The 19,362-nt window shown below is 43.9% G+C and overlaps 1 protein-coding gene across 3 annotated transcripts in view; it reads left to right on the top strand.

Moving 5' to 3' along the window:
• ATP6V0A4 (ATPase H+ transporting V0 subunit a4) overlaps positions 1-19,362 on the top strand; it is a 34,114-nt gene that overhangs the window by 4,821 nt on the left and 9,931 nt on the right. For all 3 annotated transcript variants that reach the window (XM_039383245.1, XM_027743760.2, XM_039383246.1), the window contains 15 exons: positions 38-163; positions 540-634; positions 1,650-1,776; positions 2,187-2,269; positions 6,769-6,862; positions 8,237-8,449; positions 8,856-9,006; positions 9,761-9,900; positions 10,214-10,371; positions 10,810-10,903; positions 13,384-13,502; positions 14,469-14,685; positions 16,286-16,393; positions 18,128-18,262; positions 19,232-19,349. In XM_039383245.1, the coding sequence (XP_039239179.1) occupies positions 38-163; positions 540-634; positions 1,650-1,776; positions 2,187-2,269; positions 6,769-6,862; positions 8,237-8,449; positions 8,856-9,006; positions 9,761-9,900; positions 10,214-10,371; positions 10,810-10,903; positions 13,384-13,502; positions 14,469-14,685; positions 16,286-16,393; positions 18,128-18,262; positions 19,232-19,349 (1,978 nt within the window). The remainder of the gene's footprint in view (positions 1-37; positions 164-539; positions 635-1,649; positions 1,777-2,186; positions 2,270-6,768; positions 6,863-8,236; positions 8,450-8,855; positions 9,007-9,760; positions 9,901-10,213; positions 10,372-10,809; positions 10,904-13,383; positions 13,503-14,468; positions 14,686-16,285; positions 16,394-18,127; positions 18,263-19,231; positions 19,350-19,362) is intronic.

Below are 19,362 nucleotides of genomic sequence, written 5' to 3'. Positions count from 1 at the left end.
TTCAGAGTTTTTCTGGATGTGCTTGGACCCTAAACAGACAGTGCTGGAGAAACTTGAAGCCGAGCTTCTGGAAGCCAACCAGAACCAGCAAACATTGAAGCAGAACTTCCTTGAACTGACAGAGCTCAAACATCTGCTGAAGAAAACCCAGGACTTCTTTGAGGTGAGAGGCCCCTTTGTTCTTCCAACAGAGATGTGGAAGGTTCTTAAAAGTACTGACACTTTCATTTGATGTATGTCACTGTTATTAATTTTCAGTCAAAAGCCAGTAAGATACGTTTGCAAAAGCACCTCAGTCACTTTGGAGCCTGCATTGTTCTGTAAGTCAATGGGGCTTAAGAACTTGGCTCCCAGATCTCTTTGAAAATGGCATTTATGCTTTTCAGTTTCTAAGATATAATTTACTTTTATTGTTTTTCCTTTGGTCTAAACCTCTGTGGAAAGATACCTTTAGGGGAAAAAATGTCAGGAGAAAAATGTGAATATAGTTTTCAAACTGGCAGTGCTGAATAGTGCTTTTTAAAACTAATGTTTTCCAGGCAGAAACCAATCTGCCGGATGATTTCTTCAGTGAGGACACATCTGGACTGTTGGAGCTGAGAAGCACTCCTGCTGCTGCTGCTGCCAAGCTGGGGTGTGTATTGGTGATGGGCCACAGCTTGGCCAGACTTCCCACCTGTGCTGCATTGCTGTGACATTGGCACAATTTCCTTCAGCTTCTTAGCAGAGGTTGCTCACCAGCCTCTTCAGCATAGCTGTTTCATGAAGTCGAAAGTGTGCCCTCAGAAATTATCATTGAAACTTTGGTCAGGTTATGGGTCAGTGGGACAAATGGACCAATTCCAGTGACCCCTTAGTAGGTATTGACAGAAAATTGTTGTCTTACAGCATCTCACCTGTGACTTTTGGGCTCAAACATCTGGATACTCCAGGCATGGGTGTCTAACCACAGCAAAAAGCCATGGGATTGCACTGGGCTTTGCCAGTGGTAGGAAGTTGCTCTAAGAGTGAGAGTTAGGGGAGTTGAAACACCACTGTGTATATTGCTGATGGTAGTTTGGTGGACAGCATAGACTCAAACAGCTTTCCCTTGCACATCAGACAGGTGTGGTGAAACTCACTGCTGTTCTTCCAGGCTGGTGTTTTTAGCTGCTTATGCTGGTAGTTCTGAAATCCTGTTCAACTCCATTATGAGCAGAGATTATGTCTGCAGGGCGTTGGCCTTGGTGGGTGTATACCAACGTGTCATGCTTCACTTCAGAGGTGCAGTCTAATGCTTTCCAGGAAAGGAAAACAGGAGAGAGTAAAGATAAAGCACCACTTCAAAATTTCTCTCCTGCCTCTGTCATTCAGGCACTCTCTGTTCATGTGACTTTGAGCATCTACCCATTCCTCCATTTCTGGCCAGAGTTGTCTCTTCTCCTTCAGCTGTTGATCTAGGAAAGTCTTTTTTTAAGGAAAGAACAATAGGATAAAGTCAGTAGGTTGACATAAAAGCCAGGCTTGAGGAAGGAAGTTTTCCTAAAAGTGCCTGCAGCAGCAGCAGAACCTGGGCTAGAAAACATGAGATTGTAAAATCGTGTGCATTACCAAGGTCCTAAAAGGCCTAGGATGGGCTTGTAATTTATTTGTCTTGTAACTCTGCTCAGATTCACGGCAGGGGTAATAAGGAGGGAAAGGATGATACCCTTTGAGCGTTTACTGTGGAGAGCCTGCAGGGGAAATATCTACCTGAGGTACACGGAAATGGACACCCCCATGGAGGACCCTGTGACAGTAGGTACCAACCTGATTTTGCTTTACTCTGCCCTGCGTCCATGGCTGTGACCTGCAGAAACCAAACTCATACCCTGGCCATGCTGCAACACCAGCTGCCTCACCGGAGCTGGGTGTCTGAAGGCAGCCTGTAGAAGAAAAGAGGGAAAGTCTGAGGATGGGAGGTTTCTTTGACGTTGCTTTCCCCTTTTGCTGCTATCGAGGTGGTTTCTTTTTCCTGCCTGGTTAAGATGCATGTGGGGCCTAGCAGGGTGGCTGTATTATGGGGACCACTGTGGAGATGGACCGTGGCTGTCCTCACCTGGGGTTGGGGGAAAAGAACAACCCAGTGGAGAGGCTGCCAAAAAAATCCCATCAACTTTTCTGCGCAGGACTCCGGGTGCATTAAATTCTGCTTTAATTTGTTGCAGAGAGAAGAGGTGAAGAAGAATGTGTTCATTATCTTTTATCAAGGAGAGCAACTTAAACAAAAAATCAAGAAGATTTGTGATGGGTAAGGCAGGCTTGTGGGCAAGCTACTATGATTCCCATGGAGGTGTTTAGCTGGCAGCCCAGGCTGGCTGAATTTGGAACTAGAGATTAGATCTCCATCTGTCAGCTCTGACACCAGAACCTCCCTTCTCCTTCTCGGCTCTTCTGCCCCTAATCATGAAAGATATCCATCACCTTGGCACTTGGAAATCAAGATCCTAAATTTTAAAAAATGACTTACAGCTCTTGGGAGCTTCAGTTTCTAGGTTTTTAATTTGAAACATCTAAAAGGGGACTGTTGTTTAAGGAATACTCAGCACCCTTTCCCTGAAAATCAGGGGCCCTAACTTGGGGACTGGAAACATGGTAATCCCCAACTTGCTCTCAAACCTTCCTGCATTTCTTCATAAAAAGATGATGCTGTAGTTTATTCAACCCTTTCCCAAGGCCTTTGAACAATATCTGTGTAATCAGAGAAGGAGCCCAGGAGAGAAATGAAAGCTTCATGCAACTTGACTTGTTTCCACCCTGTTAAGCATCTTGAAAAGATAATTCAGGTTGAATATTTTGTTACTCTTTCATAACACTGATGACCGATGGGCTTTGTTGCAGTATAAATCAGATTTGAGGAGAGGATCTCTCTGCTGTCACCAAACCCATTTCAGGTATGGCACCTTGACCAAGAAGGGACAGCCTGCAGGCTGTAGAAAGTCACAGGGAGGGGGTGATCAATTGCTCTTCTCTGACATCTGCACTCAGGGCAGGTCTTTCCTTACATCCTGCCTTTAATCAGAATAAAAACAGGTAGATCTTTCATCCAGCTGGGATAACTGACTGCAGTCCTGTGAACTGACAGAACCCTGGGGACTATTAGCAATTCCTGCATTAGAAATGGGGCCCTCCAAGATACCTTCTACAGGCAGTGGAGGGCAATCTCTCATCCTGTGAGAATTCAGCCCTCCTGAGGTGGGCATCTGTCTATAAAGCAATCACAGACAGCTGAGGGAAGACTCCCAGCTCTCAGTCACTGATTTCTGATCCTGAACCTCAGATATGGAGGGAGTTCTGCCATAGCCACTGTGCAGGATCAGTCTGCTCCTGCCAGTGGTCTTTGAGCTTTCAGTGAGTCTTATTCTCCTTCTGGATTACAATTTCCTGCATATCATAGAATCATAGAATGGTTTGGATTGAAAGGGACCTTAAAGATCATCTAGTTCCAGCTCCCCTCAAATGGGCAGGGACACCTTCCAGTAGACCATGTCACTCAAAGCCTCATCCAGCCTGGCCTTGAACACTTCCAGGGATGGGGCATCCAAAACTTCTCTGGGCAACATGTTCCAGTGCCTCACCAACATCACAGTAAAGAATTTCTTCCTAATATCCAGCCTAAACCTACCCTATTTCAGATTAAAGCCACTCCCCCTTGTCCTGTCATTACATGCCCTTGTAAAAAGTCCCTCTGCAGCTTTCCTGTGGGCCTCCTTATGTACTGGAAGGCTGTTATAAGGTCTCCCCAGAGCCTTATCTTCTCCCAACTGAACAACCCCACAGAGTGCTGTAGGTGCTTCATTTTGGATTATTATTTTTTTCCCCTGCAGCATTTTAAATTCCCTGCAGCCAAAAGCCCAAGACTTTTTTTCTGGGATGAGAGTAAAAGAACAAGCAATGCAGTGCCTGTCAGCATTTTCATTATTGATTGACTCCAAAATCATCCAGACCGTAGGCATAACCTTCTGCAGTGGAGTGCAGGTGGGAGCAAGGGGCCAGGCAGTGCTGGAAATGTGAGCAGATCCCTGCAGGGGGATCATGACACGATCGTTTTTTTGGGAACTAGTGTGGATGTGGCAGTAGGCTCATAGAAAGGAACTTTGGCTGGTTTCTCTTGGGCTCTTGTAACTGAAGGAAAACATACCTACCAAAGACAAATTCACAGGATGCCCTTTGCAGTCCTACTGCACTGGGTTTTGTTTGTTGCCAGCTAAGTAGGCTACACTTGAAATCATCCTTTATGTTCCTTCTTCCTTTCAAGTTTTTTACTTGCTAATATGCACACACATAAGGATGTTTTGCTGAGTGGCAGGTTTCTAAATACATTAATCCTTTTGTGCTCTGTGGGCCATCAGCTGCCCCTGGTACCCAGGCCAAGACATTTTGATCTTGGCCATCTTAAAGGCAGAGTTAACTATACCTAATTCAAGTGGCAGTGTCATTCCAGCCCCAGCAGGACATTTCTGCTTAGCACTAAGTCATCATTCATGACAAGTAAATACCCTGCAAAAATCATGGGACTGGTCTTAGCCAGTCTCCTGCAAGGCAGGCTAAGATTTGTTTGCAGAGCTGTGTGCCTCAGGTTACGCTTGTAGTCCCTGCTTGACTCTAATTGGTAACATTAGTCTGCCAATTTCATGAGTATTAAGTCCATGCACAAATTTATTAGTGAAAGATGTAGAGGGAACAGGGAGGAGGAAAATATAAGAATTTTTCTTTTCCTCCTTTTCTTGCGGCTGCCTCAGTGCTAATGTGAATACTAAACTGGGTTTATCGATGTAAGGATTCCCTGCTGAATTCTCCTGGAGCTTTCAGAGATGTGTGTGCCATTAGGGCAAAGCTGATACTCAGTATGCAAAGTGGCTGTTAAAAGATCAAAGCAGCACTGCTGCAATAACGTTATTGGGAACGGGGGAACTGTACAGTATGGAGGAATAAGCTTTCAAGTTTGATTAAAAATCCTTATTAAAGATGAACTAAGAGCTGGGAAGAATAAGAAGATGGAAATAATTAGGTGGGGTGAATAACCTTTGGAAACGAATATCAGGTGTTGAGTGAGGAGAAATTCAATTCTGGAAAGGGAAGTTTAGCTGAAGAGCACGTGCTGTCATTACACACAGCTCTGGGCTGATCTCTAGGAAACTGCAGCATGTTTTGTTCAATTTGCAACTGTCCTCACTTGTGTGTGTGCTGGAACTGATTTTGGAGAGCAGGTGGTGAAATATCCTGTGCTCAGACAAAGCCAGAATATGATGCTTATTTGTACACAGAGCCTGAACATTTTTGTCTCTTAAGCAGGGATAGACCCCTATGACCCTATTACACCGCCTTTTAATTCAGCTCACGTGCAGAAAGGCAGCCCTTCAGCAACCCTAACTCAGTGTACCTCCATGACAGGATGGTGGAAACACGTTGCCTTAGGTGGGCAGAAGATCCCCACTCTGTAAAGAGGAGGGATCTCTTCCTGCAGATCTGTTGGGCAATATTAAAGTAGCAGGAGTGGCACAAGCACTAGCTATCACTGAACAAACCGAGTAGGAAAAAAAGGAGGGATCTCTGCTGTTTTAGTTACTGCAACAGCTCAGCTCAGTTCAGGCTTGCAGGTGCAGAGTCTTGCAGCAGTGCACCTTGTGATCTACAAGGTCCTAGGGGAGCTCCTTGTGCTTGCTGTGGGGCAGGAATTGTCCTCTGGGACTTGTTTTGCAGGCAGGAGAGGTAGCTGTACACTTTTCAGAGAGACATGCAACCAATTTGTAATTGGCTGTACCAGGATCATGCAGTGGCTGTACGACACTGCAGTGTGCTGTACTGGTGCAAGCACCTCTACACCAGGGTGACTTGCAGCTGTACTAGAGAAGGTCATGTTGCATACCATAGATGAAGCAGTGTACAACACCTGCATGGAATTAAGACTTTCACTCACATATTAGAATCCCACATTAGTCCTTGTTATACCACACTAAACAAACCCGTTGAATGTCCCAAACAGAACCTTGGGGGGAAGCTTATAAAAGCATTTATACTAGCCTGGCATATCTAAGCTGACAGATACCACTCTCAGGTGTTTAAAAACCTTTACCCACATCCTTTCCTTGTTCCCAAGCTGTCTAGCCAAACAGGTGAGCCGGAAGCCAAGAGCCAGCCATCCTCCTTCAGTTTTATCTTGGAAATAGTATTTTGTTTGTTTATGCTTGTTTCCTCGCTTGTTTGTTTTACAAGGGTTAATTACTTACGCAGCCTGCCGGCACAAAGGGCGCTTGCTTGCAGTGCGGCAGTAGCTCAGCTGGTGCCTTCTCCCAGTGCCTTCGAGAGGGTAGTGCAGAGACAGGGACATGGTATTTTTCCAGCCTCAGTGCAAGAGGGACATCTGTTGGCTACCGTGTTAGCAGGGCTGCCTTTGCCAGGGTGGGCTTTTGTTGGGATTCTTTGCAGTTGAAGCAGCTTGTGGGCATAAAGGGAGGTGCCTACATGTTAGTACTGACCACTGTATGATATCAGCTACTGTGTGTCACCTGAGACAGGAAGGTTTTTTTCAGCTAGAACAGGTGAAGGGATTTTTATTCTCATGAAGTGATAAGTGTACCCTTTTGGACTTCTCTGTGAGACCAGACACATCTGCACAGTATGTAGGAAGAGTATACTACTTGGTCAGGAATGAAGTCCAGTTTCCCTGCCTTTGAGCTGAGAAGAGTACAGAGGAAGAAAATTCAGTCAAATAAATGGTGTTTCTCACTTCTCTTTTACTGAGGCTAGATTTCGTGCCACAGTCTATCCCTGTCCAGAGTCTGCCACTGAGCGCCGAGAAATGCTTGATGGAGTCAACACAAGGATTGAGGATTTAAACACAGTAAGTGGCAGCGGCTTCACTGAGGATTGAACCCTGCAAGTGGGACCTGCCCAGATACTTGTCCTGTCTGAAACCCTTTGGCCATGGCCAGACCCCAGGCTTGTTTTGGGAGCTGGCTGTGCAGAGCTGGCCAGGGGCTGGGAATGAAGCCACCAGCCGTGGAGTGGTACCCCCGCCAGTTGCAAAGGCCAGTGCTTGCGCTCTGCTCTGCCCATTTACAACCTCCAGGAGCTGCTGGGGGAAAGCATCCCACATGAGTGGCTTGAAAACTGCTTGCTGCTGTTCTCTATGCAAAAGCCGGAGATTTAGACCTTATGATATGGGGCTAAAGAGTGAAATATAAGATCATCAGCAGGCTACAGGTATTGTAACCAAATTGCACATTATTCAAGATTAGTCTAGCTTTTAGAGCATGGTTTGCCCTCAGCAGCTTGCAAAGTTGTTCAGTCATAACTGTAGTACAAGGCTTAGAGGGGACTCTAAGGATTTCTTTTATATTTACATTAAGTTTTCTTTACTGACAAAATCTTGGGGTGCTTATCACACTAGCAGTGGAAACCCAAGACTGCTGTTATAGAAGTACAAGTCTCCAACATTTACTATGGGGCTGAAAACTACAAGTTCAGTTGCTATGGGTGCTCAGGAGCTTATATATTTGTACACTGTATCAGGACTGTGTATTGTGACACATGACAGTCAGTGGGTCCCGAGGCAGGAAGGAACGGGCACCCTGTTTGCCTGAGGTGGTCCATCTGGCAGTTGGCGTCCTGCTGTCACCCACTCTGTGAATGCCTGTGACTGCCAAGCCTGCACACAAGTCCGCTTCAAAATTGGACTGCTGTCACTCCCGAGCATCATGGGCAGCCAGACTTCTTTAGCACCTGCAGACCACACAGATTATCTTCCTAACACTTTATCTCCTTCGTTCACTTATGCAGCAGCGCTGTGGTGGCCACATGAGGCATGGAGGTTCCAGGGCCATTGTGGCTCTAACTCGTGGGTGTGATACACCCGAAGTTCATGGCACAGAGCTGCCTATGGGAGATGTCAGGTTGGGAGTGTGTAGTGAGATGTGGCAAGTCTATAAGCGACTGGGTAAGGAGCCAATTCCACAGCTCAGTAACTCCCAGTGACCTCCTCTACGCTCATAGTGACTTGGGACCATCCAGGGAGAGTCCTTAGTGAGCAGCATTATGCACCCGGTGTCGAGTGCTCCCGTGTCCAGACCTGCACACACTGCCCTACAGGAGACTCATTCATACAAATCATTCCCTTTCTGCAACCCTCTTCCACCTACCTTCTCTAATTAACTACTGAATTGATCATGCCCCCCATGCTTCCCCATCTCGAGTGCTGCCTATGCTATGCTTACAGGTGATGACACAAACTGAATCTCACCGCCAGCGACTGCTGTATGAGGCAGCAGCCAACTTGTGGTCCTGGGGGATCAAAGTGAAGAAAATCAAGGCTATCTACCACATCCTGAATTGCTGTAACATCGACGTCACCCAGCAGTGTGTCATTGCAGAGATCTGGTTCCCAGTGGCTGATGCTGACCGGATAAAAAGAGCTCTCCATCAAGGAATGGTAAGAGACCAACATTTTGGGTCCTTGAAGTTCTCACGCAAACTGCATTGTTTATATGTTGAGTATATGTTCAGACTTGTCTGTTACCATAATGCTGGGCTACCTTCTCTGTTTTAAGTTGAGGCTGTTGTATGATCGCTTGGACTCAGGGAGTTTAAGGTCAGCATTAAATCTTAGCAGGTGACTGGTCCATGAGCCAGCAGTACTGGCATCTTTCCCTAAACAAATCAATAGCACAGAAAATAGAAAAATGTGGATATTAGAGAAAGGGTTGAGATATAAAACTCCTGAGCCCAGCTTTCATGTTGCTGCCTGTGCATGTTTGGACGCAGATTGTGGTGTTGTGGGGCTGATTTTTTTCTCCTAGCCACTCTGACTGTGTCTGCCCTTGTCACTGGGTTTGCAGGAGCGCAGTGGCTCTACCATTGCCCCTATCCTTACTGCCATACACACCAGGATGGCACCACCCACCTTCAACAGGACCAACAAGTTCACAGCTGGATTTCAGAACATTGTGGATGCGTATGGTGTGGGCAACTACAGGGAGATGAACCCAGGTGAGAAACATTCAACTACCTGCACCTGGCTCGCATGAGCCAAAGTTAAGCCTTTGAGCTCTGTCACCATCCTAAAATGTGTACTCTTTGATTAAGAAGTCTGAACCATATTGGAACTCTTTGGTGCATAGGCATGTATTTTCTCAAGCAAAGAATTTGGCTGTTGGTCTTCTTCCCATTCTTGTGATGGGAATAATGAACTATACAAATATGAGATGGGGAAAAAATGGTGAGGTAGCAGCTCTGAGGGAAAGAATGAAGCTCATAAGACAAATGTAAGTTGAGCTCATTGTGTTGAGGCAAAAAAGGCCAAAAGGACCTGATAAAAGAGTGAAACCATTGGTAGAGAATCTCAGAGAGACCACTGCAAATTAAGAGATGCCTAGAAATTGGGACCCATGGAAAAGGCTCAGATTAACTCAGATTGTTGAGGCTGAACAGATTGAGAAGCATGATAGTGAACTTCAAGTACATTATGGCATTGCAAAACTGAATTCAGTTCTCTACACGTGGTGCTTATTATGGTGAGACAAGAAAACTGCAAGGAAGATACAGGTCATACAACTGGACAATCTTTCTGATGGTAAAGCTAGTTCTGCACTAGATCTGACTGCCTGGTGAGTAGGGGAGGGATCAGGGAGGCCTTTAAGGGCAGCAGCTGTAAGGAATGGCCTGATGGGATAGACAGCTTCTCTGCTGAGGCCTTTTTTTTTTTTTGGAAGCAGCTGAGCTTTTCATCCTTTGCTTCCTGCAGCTCCATACACTATCATTACTTTCCCCTTCTTGTTTGCGGTGATGTTTGGGGATTGTGGCCATGGTGCTGTCATGCTGGGCTTTGCACTCTGGATGGTCATTAATGAGAAGAGCCTTCTGGCCCAGAAGAGCACTAATGAGGTGAGTACCAGGGAGCTGATGCACCCTTTAAGCATAGAAAAAGGCTCATCAGCCCCATTTGATAAAGGGGACATCCAGCCTCCCTCCCAAAGGCTGAGAGGAGATTCTTTGAAGATACTCATGAGGTAGAAATTTGGCAAATAATTATGACTACTGAGACACATAGACCTAGATGAGCCTAAGGGACTCAAAGTCTCCTATGAATAATTGTATGTACATAGATTAGTACAATCATGTCTCCTGTTGGGCGAGGGCCACCACCTGGTGGACCTGCGGGTACTTTGGTCGCTGTCACTGCCTTCTCCTCCTGCAGATCTGGAATACCTTTTTCAGCGGGCGCTACCTGATCCTGCTCATGGGCATATTCTCCATGTACACTGGATTCATCTATAATGACTGCTTCTCCAAATCATTCAACTTCTTTGGTTCTTCCTGGCATATCATCCCCATGTTTAAAAATAACACTTGGAAGTAAGTGGCTAAATGTAGGAAAGAAGTGAAACCGCAGCAAATGGAGCACATAGGCTTGGAAAGAAAGACTGCTTGTGTGGGGAAGGGAAGAACTCCCTGCTGTGGATGCAGTCATGAATGAATCAGAGGTTTTGTCTGACACACACAGATAAACTTGCTATTGAAATGGAAATGTAGAGTCCTTGGGAACATGCCTGTTTGTTCAGGCACTGATGTGCATAAAAATCTGCAGGTGTCCAGGACTGATGCATGGAGACTGTCATTGTGTGAGGCCCATTTACACACACATGTGCACACAAGTGCAGGATAACAGGTCATAGAGAGATTGGAGTTGGATACAGATATCATGTGGTAGTCCTCAGCACACCTCACATAAATATACTGTAGGCTTAGATGGAGAGATTAAGCTGCAAAGGTCATTTCCCTTTTCTCTTGTAGTAAGGACGTGCTTCTAGACAATACGGTGCTGCAGTTGGATCCAGCAGTCCCAGGAGTCTACTCTGGAAATCCATATCCATTTGGAATAGATCCGGTAATTAAATTAAATTGCTCTAAGATAATTTGTATTTCAATCCTGTTTCTACATATCAGGTACATCAGTAGCTCCCTACACTCTCTCCTGAAGCTGTGCTTTTCAATTCTTGATCTTTGCCTGTTCTTTACAGAGCTGTCGTGGTTTAACCCCAACCAGCAGCCAAGCCCCACACAGTCTCTCGCCCCCTGCCCCACCGGTGAGACTGGGGAGAGAATCGGAAGGGTAAAAGCCTGGAAACTCGTGGATTGAGATAAAGACAGTTTCACAGGGAAAGCAACAGCCATGCAAAGCAAAACAAGGAATGAATTTACTGCTTCCCATGGGAAGGCACGTGATTCGCCATCCCCAGGAAAGCAGCACCCCATCATGCGTAACGATTACTTGGAAAGACAAATGTCATCACTCCAAATGTCCCCCCCCTTCTCCTTCTTCCCCTCAGCTTTATATACTGAGCCTGATGTCACATGGTATGGAATATCTCTTTGGTCAGTTTGGGTGACCTGTCCTGGCTGTGTCTCCTCTCAGCCTCCCAAGCACCCCTAACTTCCACGCCAGCATAGCAGTAAAAAGAGCAGAAAAGGCCTTGGCTCTGTGTAAGCACTGCTCAACAATAACAAAAACATCCATATTATCCAGCCTGTGTTCAGCAGAAATCCAAAACACAGCCCCATACTAGTCACAGTGAAGAAAATTAATTCTACCCCAGACAAACCCAGCACATTCCACCCCTTATTCCGTACCATTTACATCATGCTCAGATCCTACACTATTCAATACAACTTCATTAACCACTACCCTCTTCCCATTCATCAGTCCTTCTAATGCTTTTCTTTAGCAATTAAGGATATATATTAAGGATATATATTGTTGACGGTTTTGCACAGGCAGCAGCAAAATGGTAAGAAGGAAGGATCTTCGATTTTGCTGGAGGGTGGTCTTGTGCTACAGTCTCTGCTCCATCCACAATCTGATGGACTCAGTTTCCTTACTTGGGTATTTAACCCCTTCCAGAGATACCTCACCAGTTTGAAGGCAAAGTCCCAATTTTAATGCAGTCTATTTATTGTATGAAGTGTAAAGTAAAGGCCAGTATTAGTTAACTTATCCACATTTTCTCTGTGTCCTACTTGCATTTTTCTCACCATTCTGTCTTGATCATGTGTTGAAATGTAGTTGTTAACATCATGCTTTCCTCTTTCAAACTTCACATTAGCCAATTAACCTCTGTTCCCTACTGAATGCGCTCTCATTTCAGTTGGTCACACAAAGAAACACTGGCTTCCCCTGCTTTTCAGAGACATTGACCTTGTAGTAAGTTTTTAATAAATCCAGCTCTAAAGCTCTGCCCAGGATGTAGGCAGTCCAGTTCAGGAAGCCATGTCAGAAGCAGCTGAGTTTTCTGTATGTTGCTCTTACACATCCCTGATTTAGGTTTACCTGGACTACCACTTCCAACTTGGCTTCTGCCAACTCAAGAGACTGGGACCCCTGGCTGGGAGGGAGGAATGGCTAAACAAATTCTGGCAGGGAAGGGGTAGACTGGAAGCATCAGCCCCCACGTGGCCCTCTCTGTTGAAATTATCCATGTTATTTGCCCAGAAGGACAGATGGCTCTTTGCATTTTGCAAATCCTGGTGGGATGACTGAGGTGTATCCTGGAAAAAAAGAGTCACCCTGAGATGCAGAAGCTAGGCAGTCTTCTCTAGCTATAATGGGGGCAAAGCATGTTGGACAAAGGCGCATAAGCTAATGTTTCACCTTCCAAATAATCCTGTCTTCCTCCTTTCTGTTCAGGTACTATACTTAGGGTCTGGAAAGCGGTATCTACTTACTGTCTCTGAGAACAGAAGACTAGGGATTCTAGGAAGTTTTAGAGGAAAGAAGAAGCAACCTGAAGCTTTGTAGCATGAAAAAGACAGGACTGAGAAGAGACATATGGTTACTGTCCTAACATAACTGAAAAGTTACTGCAGAGAGGCAGGTGATATGCTGATCTCCACGGCCAAAGAGCTGGGAAGAGCTTTTTTTTTTTCCAAACAAAACATTTGAAAATGCTCTGTTCTCAGTACTTCTCTGGTGAAGGTGGAACAAATTTCCATAGCAGCAGGAGGGATTTTCTCATGCCTTTCCATCTTTGCTCAAGAAGATGACTCAGCCTAAAGACAAGGAATGACACAGAAAAGTTCTGCTACCAGCCTTTGCATCGGTTTCTGGAGGGCTGAAGCAAAGTCACAGAATCATATATCCTGTTGTTTCATCTATTAAACAAGACTAATACTTATACTTTTTAGATGAGAAGCTTGGCAGAGTGAAAAGTATTATAAGGAACAATTAGAATTCCATTACTTGTTATCTTCTTACTATAACTGAGAGTAGTAAATTGATGGTGTCAAAGCAACAACTTCCACAAGTCTGTTACTAATCAAACACCTGAAAATCTTGTTCTTCTCTCTCTTTCTCTACTCCTTTCCCCGAAGATCTGGAACGTTGCATCAAACAAGCTGACTTTCCTGAACTCTTACAAAATGAAGATGTCGGTTGTCATAGGAATTGTGCACATGATTTTTGGGGTGATACTCAGTCTCTTCAACCACATGTAAGTTTGTTTCACCAAGCCTGTTGCTGCAGCACACAGGTCCTCATCGCTAAACTAGTGTCATTCATTCAAAGAAAGCCTCATGTCTTTGACTGATGACTTGAACTGTCCCGTACCCTGACTGACTCACACTGTGGTTGGTAAATGGTGCTAAGTCCAAAGGACAGCCATTACATTGCAGGTATTTTCTTGGATAAACTCTCTTTTTAACTTTCTTATATTCTTGATTCTGCAGAAATACTGAAGTACTTTAAATTAAAAATATATAGCAGAAATACTGAAATACTCTAAATTAAAAATACATAGCACCTCCCACTATGGACAATTTTTCTCTTAAAAGACAAACTCCCTTGGTCTAAACCAAAGTACACTGAAATCTTGCCGAGTATGTGTGCGTGTGAGTTTCACCTGGCTTAGTGGGCCTTTAGTCAGGATCTGTGGGTCTGTGTGTCTACATCTCTGCCTCTATATTTTGCAACAAAAAATAGGACATGGTGGTAGAGTGGAGGGGCTGACACTATTGTCTTGAGAGACTCTCTAAAGCTGAAATGAGGTGGTGACCTTCAAGGACAGAAGTGTTTGCAGATGACAGAGAGGACTGCCCCTACATAACTGATACTACACCTGGTTCTGACCTTCCTCAGAATATAATGCTAACCTTGTAAACTAGCCATTTTTTGAAAATTGGCTTCTATTTCAATGTAGTAGTGTTTTGAGGTGCTGAGATACTGGTAGGTCAAGTATAAAAATCTGAAGGTAATCAGTACAACAAAGATCTTGTATTTAAACAATAGCTTTCATTGATATAGACTGTAATTACAGACTTCTTTCTTGGCTAGTGACAGTTGTATATTCATTAGGTTGTTTTCCAAAGGCTAAGTAGTGTACAGTACTGCCATACTTGGGTGCAAGCTTGTATTAATACCTAGTGTATTAATTGTAGTTATCTTTCCTGATTTTTTCCAGCTACTTCAGGAAATATATAAACATTATCCTTCAGTTCATTCCAGAGATGATTTTTATTATCTCTCTTTTTGGCTACCTGGTCTTCATGATTATTTTCAAATGGTGTCATTTTGATGTCCACTCATCCCAGAGTGCACCAAGCATCCTCATCCACTTCATCAACATGTTTCTGTTCAATTATGGTGACACTTCAAACGCTCCACTGTATCTGCATCAGGTATGAATCAAGCAGCTTGATTCCACTGTAGTTGGTTTTGTATTTGCAGTGGGTGTTGTGGAGAGTGGGCATAAGTATATGGGGAACATGCTCCGAAGCTCAATCACAAGTGCCTGTCACAGAAGTGAAGTTTATTCCTCTGGTATTTGTGTTGACCTTGTAGACAGATAGGACGGAGAAGCTGTCAATCAGTGATGCAGAGAGAACCTCATTCTTAATGTTATCCTTACAAGAACAATGGTACAATTGAAGATACTTTTGATGAAAAAAGGAAAGAAGGGTGATTATGGATGCAGAGGTGGGTGTTGCAGATGTGCTGTCCTGAAGTCTGGTCACGACGCTAGAGACATCTCCCTCCCTTCATAATTTTTTATTTCTTCTTTGAAAAAGTCAAATATTTCACAACTTGATGTAAAAAAATAGAAGCACCTAGAGAATTATATGGCAGCTTCTTGTCAGAAATATCTCCTTTGGGGAGTTCACTTAAAAAAAAAAGGCAAAAGTACCATCAAAAAAATCTCCTCTAAGAGAAAACTTCCTTTAAATTCATCTCTATTTATTTGGTCAAAACATGGAATTTTTTTTTTTCCTTGATTGATTTTATATTAGCAACATCAATGAAGAATATGCAAACAAATGCAGCATCCAGCCACATATGTGCACCTACTTCAATACAGTTGCACACTCTGGCACTTCAGCGTGAGCTCAGTTTTAGGGGTGCTGGGGAGTCAGTTAGTAGAGAGTCCCAATTAGTTCCAAGTAACTGTGTTAAGGCTTCAGAGGGAGTTTGGGAAAACACAGTTTTCCCAGCCTTCAAAAAGTCTTTGGGTAACATTTCACTTTGTAACAACCCAAAGCCTTCCCAAGATGGCAATTTTTTTTTCTCAGATTCCTATCTCCTTGCCTCACCAATAACAGTCTGTGCCATCCACCTGGGTAGTCTGAATGCAATAGTGTATGAGACAAATCATGAGGTGATTTGAGATCTGAGCCAGCTTTAAGAAAATGCAGAAGTTGTAGTTAAGGGTTTTCTTTGTTTTGTTGTCATTTTTTTTCCTGAAGTACAAGCAGTTATGTTAGGACAGCAATAGGGGTGCCATACTGCACTGAAAGAACACCTTTTGTTGTGGGGACAATGTGGTACCAAGCCTAAGCTATGGGAATTCAATTCCCTTCTGGAATTGCAAATCTAGAGCAAATCCAGGGCAAGACTTAAATGACTTGGCTCTTACTGCAGCATTGCCACACTGATCAAAGCAAGGCAGACTGACTGGCTCCCACAACAGTTAGGACATTCCCTTGGGACACTGGACAGCCAGGTTCAAGTCAGTAACATTGGGTTTTGGTAAAATAGCCCTTTCCAGCATGAAAGCCTTTCACCTCCAAATCTCCAACCATCTCTATCTGGAAGTGCTTTCTGGAGCCTTAAGCAGTATACATTTTTTTTCATGTCCTTACAAGCAGAAGATACACAACCAAGCAGGGAGTATATCTGTTGTATTAAAAAAAAATACCATTTTACAGAATCAGGTTTCTAACCATAAATAGGAAGTTAAGGAAGAAAAGTAACTTTTTGTCTTGTTGTTGTTTTGTCTTTTAGAAAGAAGTGCAGAGTTTCTTGGTCATATTTGCTCTGATTGCTGTTCCCTGGATGCTCCTAATTAAACCTTTCATCCTCCGAGCCAACCACCAGAAAGCACAGCGCATGGTAAGGGATGTGGATCAGTCAAGGGTGATTCAGTACAGCGGAGGCAAGGATGAGGAGATAGACCCCAAAACTCGTTTGCAGTGATCTAATTGAGAAGTGCTCTTCTCTGATCTCAGACTCTCGCTGATGAGTTCAAAGTGTGCTTTATGCCACATGTACCAAGGGCATGTGTATGGACATGTTTGAGCCATCTAAACTAGAATCACAGAATGGTTAAGTTTGGAAGGCATCACTGGAGGTCATCTAGTCCATCCTCCCTGCTCAAACAGGGTCCCCTAGAGCTTGTTACTCAGGGTTGTGTCCAGTCAGCTTTTAAATATCTCCAGAGAAGGAAACATATCCCTGGAAGCAGGAGCTTTGGTCGCAAGGCCATGCCCTATTTGTTAAGCTGACATCAAGCTCTTTCACATGTCACATCCAAAGTCATAGAAAGTTTAGAAAGACTGAAGTTCTGGTAAAGCCAAGACAGGGCAAAGACCTCAGTTGTTAGTCCACAGTCACCACTAACCACCAATTAGCTGCTCTGTAGAAATGGAGCATTTCTGATAGTCCTGGTATTGGAGAGAAAACACTGCTTAAAGAAGAAGCTTGATTTAAAAGCTGTTGCTCGCTTTCTAGCAGTGCTTTCTTCCCTAAGTGATTGTCTTCACATTAACAGAGCCCTCCTTCCCATGGGCTCTGTGGTTTGCCCAGCTCTGCAGCACATAACTGTGGCAGCTGCAGTTTCCCAGTTGTTCATTAGTTCTCTCCTTTATTACACTAATAGGACTTTACTTGTCTGTCAAGATTTACTTCTCTTTGTAGTTAGAGTTAGTGCCTGGAGTGCCTTTTATAGGGTACAGATGTTTCCATTTGAAGAAAGAGATGCTGGCTGTGCTGCTTGACCTTTTCCAACACAGTCACTTCTGACCTATAACTGAAAGCCAGGTCCCTGGGAGACCTTTGCAGCCCTGCCTCTGCGCTGTAATTTCTTATTTTGTCATTCTTCTGGGATTTGGATGGAAGCTTGACACGGCTGACTCCATCTCCTGCTTTTATGCTACCAACATCTGACAGGTTTTCCCTACCTCCTATTGTGTCCCCATATTTCCATTCCTAATTTTCATATGTTAGCTGTCTGATCACATCTTACATTCCCCCAGATTTATATGTTTGCAACAAAATCTGTTTTCTACGCTGACGTTCAGGTAAAGCAAAGATAAAGTGGGTGTGACAGTGATTACTGCTGCAATAGGAAACAATATGTTGTCATGAGACCCTTCCCATGAAACCTCCTGGAAGCTATAAAGAGTGACAGAACCTGAGCGAAGCCATGAGGTCCATGTTTGGTTATGCTGTATAAGAGGACTGTTACATGATGTAGGGCTATTTTCATGTTGTGCTGTTGTTTCTGGAGTGAGACTCAGATCAGGTTATTCAGGCCTCTAGAAAATCTCCGTAAAGAATAATTACAGGGAGAAGATGGGTTGCCATTTTTTGTCAATAGTGAAATAGTTGAAAGCACTGGAAAATGCTCTAGGATGGAAAATATTTAGGTATTGTTAGCCATTCCATGGAAATATTCAGTTTCTGTAGTACAAGATGACCATTTTTGAATTGTCTTCGTGTTGATGATATAATCCTTCATTTGTTACCCATCATGAGGTTATTGAGGGAGGTCTGTGCCATGGACTTCTTCATTTTGGTATCAGCCTGTAGCATGACAAAAGATTTATTACATTTTGTTTCTGAAAGATCCGTTCTCAAGCCATCTCAGGAAACCCTAGAGGTGAAAATGAGGTAGATGTCCAAGAGACCAATCACTCCAAGAAAGCTTCCCAGGGAGACCACAGTGGTGGCCATGAAGGACATGAGGGTGATGATGAAGAGGTAAGAAAATTTGGGCAGGAAATTATTGAGACAGACACAATAGTAGAAGACACAAAGTCAAGCAGAAGACTTTTTCAGAGTTGTCAGCCCTTCTTTTTAACAAGATGTCAACACACACTGTTGTAGCACTTTGTGTTTCCAAACAGAAAGAGGTTTGAATTTTCACTGAAATAATTCCCCTAAATTTTTCCTTCAGTTTTGCCTGGTGGTGGCAGGTATTCTTACAAACCTCAAGCTTTTACAAACCTCAAGGTTTTGTTTCCTCAGGGGTGGTTGTTTCATTTCCACATTGCACCCAGAGAAGGTCAACCCTTTCCCAAGAGTCAGTGAGTTTTCCTCCCTTTATTTTGCAAAGGAGAATTTAAAAGTTGGAAGCCAGAACTGTTGACTAAGGAGAAAAGTCTTCCTTTGGCAGATACTGTCTGGCTTCTGCAGTAGGCAACAGCCCAGGAAAAAGTAACAGAAGTGTTTGTGGCAGTTGGGAGTATCAACAATATTGAGTGTGGATATTGCTGGCTGTTCCCAGTCACGGAGAATCTTCACAGATTTGTTTATTCATTATTATAAGACACAATAATTCAGTGATATCTCACAAAATGTGTATGCCCATAGGCAGATAGTCTGAAAGCCACTATTTTACCTAAGGACTTATGTCTCTATCAGAAATCACATTGTTAGCAATTGGATTGACATTTAAATATTTGAAATTGTAAGAGTGGAATATGAGCTGTTTCCCGAGCATTTGGTTTTCACTGGAATTGTATTTCTCCAGGGAGAATGTTTGGGAAGATCATACAAAATGGACACTTTTCAGAGCAGTCCCTTTACCTGGGAAATATCTTTGCATTGCTTGGGACACAGCAAGGAAAAGGAAGGAGTACGAAGAGCCTTTCGTGGAGTGTTGCTCTGTTAGCCAGGAAGTCCTGAACTAGGAACTAATAAAATGTGTTTGGTTTTATGTTGTTTCAGTTCAATTTTGGAGACATATTTGTCCACCAAGCTATCCACACCATTGAATACTGCCTTGGCTGCATCTCCAACACAGCATCCTACCTGCGGCTCTGGGCGCTGAGCTTGGCCCATGCACGTGAGTGATTGTC

Source organism: Pipra filicauda, unplaced genomic scaffold, assembly GCF_003945595.2.
Source record: "Pipra filicauda isolate LSUMZ 115617 unplaced genomic scaffold, ASM394559v2 scaffold2_size9829703_pilon, whole genome shotgun sequence".
NCBI lineage: Eukaryota > Metazoa > Chordata > Aves > Passeriformes > Pipridae > Pipra > Pipra filicauda.
This window is presented reverse-complemented; position numbering and strand designations above follow the sequence as displayed.